This window comes from Oryza sativa, chromosome 2, assembly GCF_034140825.1.
Source record: "Oryza sativa Japonica Group chromosome 2, ASM3414082v1".
In the NCBI taxonomy this organism is placed as follows: domain Eukaryota; kingdom Viridiplantae; phylum Streptophyta; class Magnoliopsida; order Poales; family Poaceae; genus Oryza; species Oryza sativa.
This window is the reverse complement of record NC_089036.1, coordinates 21,450,656-21,459,178: the sequence shown is the minus strand read 5'-3', so window position 1 is coordinate 21,459,178 and position 8,523 is coordinate 21,450,656. Positions and strand designations below refer to the sequence as shown.

At 38.2% G+C, this 8,523-nt stretch overlaps 1 protein-coding gene and 1 long non-coding RNA gene across 2 annotated transcripts; one reads left to right on the top strand and one right to left on the bottom strand.

Annotated features, from left to right (window-relative positions):
- Nucleotides 1–2,714: 2,714 nt before the first annotated feature.
- Nucleotides 2,715–8,494, top strand: LOC136355434 (uncharacterized). The gene is made up of 5 exons (XR_010739686.1): nucleotides 2,715–2,867; nucleotides 4,887–4,999; nucleotides 5,148–5,253; nucleotides 8,212–8,250; nucleotides 8,355–8,494. It is a non-coding gene; the product is annotated as an uncharacterized lncRNA (long non-coding RNA).
- Nucleotides 6,317–7,594, bottom strand: LOC4329655 (NAC domain-containing protein 104). Its single transcript, XM_015770567.3, has 3 exons — nucleotides 7,354–7,594; nucleotides 6,959–7,263; nucleotides 6,317–6,841 (listed from the first exon to the last, which is right to left on the bottom strand). Exons 1-3 carry the CDS (start codon nucleotides 7,511–7,513, stop codon nucleotides 6,692–6,694), a joined length of 615 nt encoding a protein of 204 aa, XP_015626053.1. The 5' UTR covers nucleotides 7,514–7,594; the 3' UTR covers nucleotides 6,317–6,691.
- Nucleotides 8,495–8,523: the final 29 nt, after the last annotated feature.

The window sequence follows — 8,523 nt, the reverse complement described above, 5'->3', positions numbered from 1 at the left end:
CTTCATTTTACCGAAATAACATGTTATAGATAAATTTTTGAAAGTTACGTACAAGTTACATTATAGTTACAGTGTAATTACATGCAAGTTACAGTGTAATTATACTACGATTATACTATAATTACATCTGTCAAATTTTTTGGAGAAAATTTGTCGACAAATATATAGCAAAATTGTATAAACTAATAAGCGCTCGTTTTGGTGCACCAACTTGTACGGCGAGTGCCCAAGGATAAAAAGGTACTATATGACCAATCTTGTTGATTAGGATGTAACATAAGCATGTATATAAAAGAAGGATAGAACAAAGAAGGATAAAGATAAATTTAGAAACAAAGTACATCGTTGTTTGCAAAGATAGCATGTCTCATGTCCTCCTCACATGGACACATCATGTTTAATCAATATCTGACCTAGTAAGGTTAGCTACACCGTGCCTTTTATAGCCTTGTTTTGTACTCCCTCCGTTCCATAATATAACCGATTTTGGTGGAATGAGACATATCCTAGTACTATGAATCTGGATAACTCTCTGTCTAGATTTGTAGTACTAGGATGTGTCCCATCCCACCAAAATCCCTTATATTATAGGACGGAGGGAATACACACCAAGCAAGTTCGTCCATCAAAACGAGTCATTTACAAGTTTATACACTAGATTGCATCCATATGATAAGTTCGTGTACAGTCAATGCAATTTACTTTACTTTTAAATGAATAATGTCACGACTTAATAACAAGGTTTTACGGATTTGTTGTTGATCTGTCTTTGAATGAGTCTGGGTGTCAAGGAGACCACATTCATGCATAGGTAGCGTTGTAGTAGTGGTGCTCCGTGCCTTCGTCCGTGTTCCCCACGCTTTGTTGCAAGAATTACTAATAAATTTTTAATATGTTTTTTACCAACAATCGAGCTAAAAGTAAAAAAGAAAAATAATAATGAAATATTAGGGTTTATTGGTACTAAACTTAAAATAGTCAAATGATACCAATGCTTTAGTGCAGAATATATTGATAAGTATACGTTAAGTATTATAAAAATAATATATATAGATATGTAAAAATATTGTGGAAATGATATGGTGGATGATGATTGGATATGTTTGCATGCTGATTTGTAGAATTCAATAGATTATAGATTGCATGCTTGCATGAGGTTTGATATGTAATTATCATTAGCGAATGATGATGTGATATGGTTGAATGTTGAGCTTTAAATTTAGTGAGTTGTAACTTTATAGAAGATATAGATTATAGGTTATTGTCCAGAAACCTAAATTGCAGGACTTTGTCACTTCGGCTTGCCTACATTTGGAACAAGTGATCAAGGAGTTTTTTACCCCGACATATGGGTGGCGACCTAGTCTTCGGGTTGTAGGGCCTTGATCTTGCACGCTGTTTTTTTCTCTTATTTTGTTTGTGTTGGAGTTTGCTGGCTGTGTGCACTGTCATGGTGCAAAGGCCAGAAGTATCCTCAGAATGACCGAGATCAATAAAGCTTGTATTATATAAAAATTAGACCAGAAAAAGAAATTTTGTTAAATCCGTAGGCTCTTGAAACATGTAAAAATAGCCACGTTCTATAAAATAATGTGTTTTACTTTGAGGGTCTGCCGCTCACACAAAGGGCGCGAGTGTGCCATTAGAAAAGCTGGCGCACACGTGCGGCCTGCGGGTCTCACGTGATTTCTTTAGTGAACATGATTTTATTTTCATGATTTTTTTATTTTTTTTCACATGATTTTTTTTCGTGAATTTTTTTAATCACATGCAAATGTTGAGTAAAAAAGTTTTTAAAATTTTAGCTCAAAGTTTAAATTTTGAGTTTGAATGTTTTTAAAATTTAAGTTGAATGTTTTAAACTTTAAGATGAAAGTTTTCAAATTTGAATTGAAAGTTTCAAATATTTAGTTGAAAGTTTTCGAATCCGAGTTGAAAGTTTCAAATCTTGATTTGAAAATTTTCAAATCTGGGCTGAAAGTTTTCAAATTAAGTTTAAAAGTTTCAAATCTGGACTTGAAAGTTTTCAAATATGAGTTAAAAAGTTTTTAAATCTGAGTTAAAAGTTTTGAAATCTTGACCTGAAAATTTTCAAAATCTACGTTAAAAGTTTTCAAATCTAAGTATAAACTCTCAGATATGAATTTGAAAGTTTTCGAATGTAAGTTGAAAAATTTCAAATTTTGATTTCAAAATTTTTAAATCTGAGTTAAAAGTTTGTTCAGTTAAAAAAAAGAAAAAACATGCGCGGGAAAAAAATTTTCCGCGGAAAAAACAAGAAACATGCGGGGAAGGTTTTCTTTTCGTGTTGTGGAAGGAGAAATGGAGAGAGGATCCTCTGACTTACTTCCGTCTGACTTTGAGTCACTGACACCCACACGTCAATGACATAAGTTAGAGGGAAATATGTTAGAGCCTTAGGCTGCATTCGTTACCTCTCGTTCCCAACTTCCCTCACTCGTTTTCTGCGCGTACGTTTTTCAAACTGCTAAATGATGTGTTTTTTTAAAAAATTTCTACACGAAAGTTGCTTAAAAAATTATATTAATCCATTTCTTTAAAAAATATCAAATACTTAATTAATCATCTGCTAATCGCTGCTCCGTTTTCCGTGGCAGGGTGAGAGGTTCCAGTCAGGAGAAACGCGTCGACTGGCGATGGCGAGCGAAGGAAGCAGCGATGTGAAGTTATTGCAGATTGCCCCATAACCTTTTGAACTAATCACAAGCTCACCCCTCTCGCTTCGCCTCCAAAGCCCCTACCCGCCGCCGCCGCCGCCGCCGCCGTCGCCCGTCGGCCGCGAGCCGCTGATTCCGGGTCGTCTCCGGCGGGAGGATATGCTCCGGCGTCGTCTCGTGATGCGCCAGGTGATCTCTAGCTCTCCTCCCGCAAACACTCAGCCGGACGCAATGCAGGTCGCTGATCTCCTTAATTATCTTGCCCCCCCGCCTCATGCGGCCGCGTGATTAATTTCTTACTCGTAGACGAGATCGATGGTTCTTGTTCCTGCCAAAAGGGGTGGAATCTAATCCGTGTCGCTGATGGATCGTTGAGGTGATAAGAGATCGGAGATTTTGTTCTGGGATTTGTGGTTTCCCTTTCCGAGGGAGAGGTTAGGGTTTGGTTAATTCTGCCGCGAAGATTAGAATGTGTTAATCCGGTCCGAGTGAGAAAACAAAATCGATTGGTGGGTTATGGGCTTTTGATTGATTTGAGCCCTGCGTGCTTGTGCATGACATTTGGCCCAATATTTCTTCGTGTCAAATGTTAGGAGTCGCATTGTCCCAAATAAATGCCTGTGAAATTAGTTTATTAATTAATTTCTATAAGGTTGTCTCAACTCTTGTCATGATTTGGCAGTAGTTTTTTATGCTTGTTTTCAAGCTTAAAGAGTTGAATACTGAAGAGTATAATGTCTGTCGATATAGTATAGATAGGAAAGAGGGTTCGATGAAATGGACCCGATTTAACTCTGCTTTGGACACTGTTTTGCGGTTCATCATACTTGAATACTTAATTGATGTGTTATACATACAATTAATTTGTACACTCTCGGTCTCTCCATGTTATTCTCACACATAGAACCAGTTCATTTGTTGCCTGCTATGGAGCACGTAATGCTATCCCATAACACATCATTTGTTGTATAGTCATAAGTATTTCTGTTTGTCTCTGCTCAGACACTCTGCAGAATATTGTGACATTTGTGAATTGCGTGTCAACTTCCAAGTTCTTTGATTCACAGTTTCACACCATGCGAAACAGATAACCTTGCATGGGTTAGTTTTGAATTTTACAGTTAACTATCATCCGGGAATTTACATGCTTTATTTGACTAGTCAGATGCAAATTAAAGAATCACAATTTCCTTCTACATATTTCACAACAATCATTGGTGTGAGGTCAACATCAAATGATCATATTTTGTGCTGTGGACCCTCTTTTCTGAGACTCCGTCATACAATCAGATTTTCATTTTTTTTTCTAGAATCTAGATTGCATTGCTTAGCTGCTATTCTAAACAATTGAAAAAACATGGATATGAAGATGGTTTTTTTGTGCAATTTGTGTTGATCTACATGGAATGAATGCTCCCAAGATATTAAGAAGAATTTTCTGTTTCAGTCCTACGTTGATGTGTTGAAGTGAACTAGTTGGCCATGATGTGCATATCACTAACATAATGAATGCCTAGGAAAAAAGGTACTAAATGCATGAATGTGGCCCCGTCGGCAAATGCACTTACGCATGGATAGATAATGTTGTGTCACAATCTTAGGCATACATCTGTACTTGTTGAAAACTACATGGATCTAACCCATTTCAAAAGTCCCCAAGCGTGTCTTTCTAATGCATGTGAAGCAACTAGCCAGATGGCTTTCAAAACATCATGGAGAACTGAAGTACAAGTTTGGCCAAAAAAAAAAATTTGTGCATCCATTTCAGTTGGCTTTGTAAACTTATTAGGGAGTGACTTCAGTAAAGTATATACACTGAGGTGAGTTTACTCTAGTATGTCATAAATATTGTTTGGGTGTTGTACTTACTGTGGAGTTCTTTACATAGGCTGGTACAAAGAGAATGTTAATGTAAACATTAGTGAGCACACTAGCAAAGTTAGCATGCATGCAACCTTAATGTAGGATTCAAAGGGTTGTTAGCTTTTGAAGTGTCATGAGTATCCCAATTGGGGAGTTAGGTATGTATCCTCTTAGAAGAAGTAAATGATGTTAGTAGTATAGACGATGTGCTTATTGGCATTCGGCTTTCTAGCATCATTAGAAGCACTTAGGAGGTAAATTTGTATCTGCTAGTAGATGGAAACAACCAGGGGTAATCCATCAGGCTGTGTCAGCTATTTCATTAAACTCAATTTGGGTTTGCAGGTTCAATAATTTGGAAGAAAAAGTGAGCAAGGCAATACTTCCAAGTTTGGCATGGACTTTATTTATTACCATGTTCACTGCCTTGCATTAGTAGTTCAAAATTCCCTTTGATGGTAAGGATGTAAAATTGTGTTTGCTGGGCTTACAGACTTTAAATATGTAGTTCAGGAACCATGCTACTGATTCAACATGATAGCAATCTCCTCTTTTCTTTTTCCATAAAGAAAGAATGTCATTTACATATTGCTGCTCTCATTTCAGGATTATTGGAGCACTATGGATAGCTGTATGATTTTGTTTCTTTTCCCTAGGTCAAGCACAATGAATCATATTAATTCACAAAATGCTTGATCTCATTGTAATTCAGGTATATGCCTTTGGCAATTATTCTTATATATGGTCAGTTAAAACTACTTAATCACTACTGGTGCTTCTATGCTTGCTTATTTCATATGTTGTTATTTCTTTTCCTAACCACACTTAAGCATGTAGGAACAATAACAAGTTAGCTTATCTTGTTTCTGCAAATGCTAATACTTTAGTTCACCATATTTGGCACTATCAAAGTGGCAGCAGTGTTCGGCGATGAGATATTTTGTGTATGTATACAACAGTAGGGGATATAGTAAATATGTTATCTGGCTGGCAATTGCCAAAGTTTGAACTTTGAACTCTCTATTCAGCTCCTTTTGTTTTTTTAACAATTACTACCTCCGTTTCAGGTTATAAGACTTTCTAGCATTGCCCACATTCATATAGATATTAATGAATCTAGGCGCACATATATGTCTAGATTCATTAACATCTATATGAATGTGGGCAATGCTAGAAAGTCTTATAATCTGAAACGGAGGAAGTAATTAAGATGAGTAACATATATAGACCACTAACATAACTTTAATTGAACTTTTTTTGTCAAGTGTCCCCATTCACTTACATATATATTAAACTTCATCATGACTGTTTAGTTATTTTAAAAAGTAATAACATGCATCTGAAGTGATGAGTGGGCAAATTAACAACTCCCCCTCGTACATGCATTAGTCATATATCATAGCATTTCCAAGAGTAAACTTCTCAATTTGTCAAAAACTTTTCAGTATAAAGTTACTCAATAGGCACTGTCCCACTATTAATGTCCTAAAGCCGTCCATTAGGCAATAGATCAATCAGGGTTGAAAACTCTAGCAGGGTCCACCTACATGATAACCGGGGCTGGCAAGTTTGATGAGTTCATCTGAGCGCGATTTCCACACAAGCATGCATGATTTCCATTGACAGCATAGATGGCCATATGATCGCGTAAGCTCCACCCACCTTCCTTTTTTCTTTGTGGTGATAGAACACAATGTCCATACAGATGCGAAGATAGTTTGATGTAGCAAGCAACTACACAAGCTTATAAATAGTTATATTTCTAGATTTGTATATACCACAAGCTGCATGAAGTGCATGCTTTGATTATATTAAAATTTTGAATGCTTCATGAGCCAAAGTAGACCACCATATGCGAGAAACGAGAAAAAAAAACTCATCTTTTTAGAAGCGACTTGTGCTTCACACATATGCCACAGTTGTCTGACACAAGCCCAACATACTCGTTGGGGGATAACTAATTACATGGTAATTATCTAGGATGGACTGGATTGGGTTCAATGCCTCCCAGACCATTTAATTATTCATAATGCAACAGATTATGTATAGATATCATCAACATAACCCGGCCATAGCTAATCAAATGGTTTGATAGGCATAGGACCTACTGTCAGCTCTAACGAGTACTGACTTAGCTAGGTTCTATATTTCTATTTATTCGGCAAACTTACTTCATCGTAGTCATCTAGTGACAAAAACACCTCATCTAAGCATGAAAGCTCGGTGCCCTCACCGTGGAAGCTCACTTGTGAACCGCAGCTCGATTCGAACACTCGGCACAGCACCCAGTTGTTGGACTCCTGTAATGATCATGCATAAATTTTAGTATTTTGTGCTCCAGTTACTCCTTATACGCAATTTACTGAACTGTTGACTGCTGATCGAGCAGCAAGATAGAGAGGATATGCATCACTTACCATGCTTGAGTGGCCTCTCTTCCTATGAGACCTCCTGTTAGAGCTCGAGCTAGTCAAGTTGCTGCTACCGCCAGCGACGCAATCCCCGTCTAGCAGATGGTACTCATGCATGATCCAGTTGGTTCTGATGCCTTCAGAGGGCTCTCCAATGGAGAATAGCAGCGTTTTCTTCAAGCCAACATTGCGGCCGCCGCTTCTTACTGTTTCATCAACTCCAATGGGGCTCCAGTGCCCATTGGATGAGGTCCTACTTTGTGTTAGATGGCAGAAGAAGTACCACTGGTTCCCAGCTTGCAGTGCTTTGCCTTAAAATTGCAATTTCTATCAGCACTCAGCATGACTTGTAAGAGAACAAATTAGTGAAATCATATTGATCAATGCAGTTGCAGACTTACCATTCAGCTCCCATGGATTGTACCGATGCGGAAGCAGCGTCGGGATGATGTCAGGGTGGCATGGGAGGAGGGAGACCTTGCGACGGAGGAAATGGACGACGAGCTCTTCATCCGAGGGGAAGAAGTGGAAACCTGGAGGTAAGTTTGTAGCTCCTCCCATGCTACAACTACAAGTGCAACTTACAAACTGCAGTCAAATGCAACTTGGCTGGGATATTGATGAATTTGAAATGGGAAGCTTGCTGATCTTGGTGAGCGAGTGCTACTTATAGGGAGCATATGTGTGTGATTGTGTGAAAGAGTGAGATGTAGAGAGAGAGAGAGAGAGAGAGAGAGAGAGAGAGAGACGTGCAAGTCAAGGAGTGCTGAGTGCTGATCCGTAGGAGGATGGCAGCCAAGCGAGGGCGACATTTTGCGATGCTTATATTCTATATATTTCTCTTTTCTTCTTTGGAGGGAAATAATGATACTATGAGGAGACATTTGTTGGATCATGGATTCATGATGCACTGCTATGTACCCGTTGGCTGCAGTAGTGTGCAGAGATATATATTAGTTTTTCAGAGGGGGGCAGAAATAATAATTGAATCATTCCATAGTACATGCATGATAAAAGTGTTCATCCAGCAGCCTGTGATATAATTGATGGCCTTAAGGATTGTTGGCTTATATTAGATCTCAGCTGGTAGGTATCAGTACTTTTTTGTTGATTAGTCATTACCTCATTGAATTGGATTTTCTATCAGCAATTTCTTTAAGCCTGTATTAATTACTTACTGTATAGATTATTATATCAAGTGTTTGAAGTTTTATCAAGTGATAAGGTTTTCACATGAGCTGATTACTACATTGTGACAGGCACTCCTTAATGTACATTCCCCAAAACCTCAGAACAAGGTAATGTGACAGGCAACATCTCTAGTGCAGTATTTCTTTTCATGATCATTGCGTATACTATTTGTTTCCCCCCTGACCATTGCATTCTTGCTCATGTCATGCAGGCGTCACCCTTCTCAAGCCATATGCACCTTGACCACAGCCAGCCATTATATACACGAGTGCCAGCAAGCAAGTTGCACATTTTTTCTGGACCTGTGTGGCAAAAGTACAAGGGCATCACTTGAAGAAGAAGCAACCCAGATGTTGTCCTCCTGTTGTATACATTGCTGC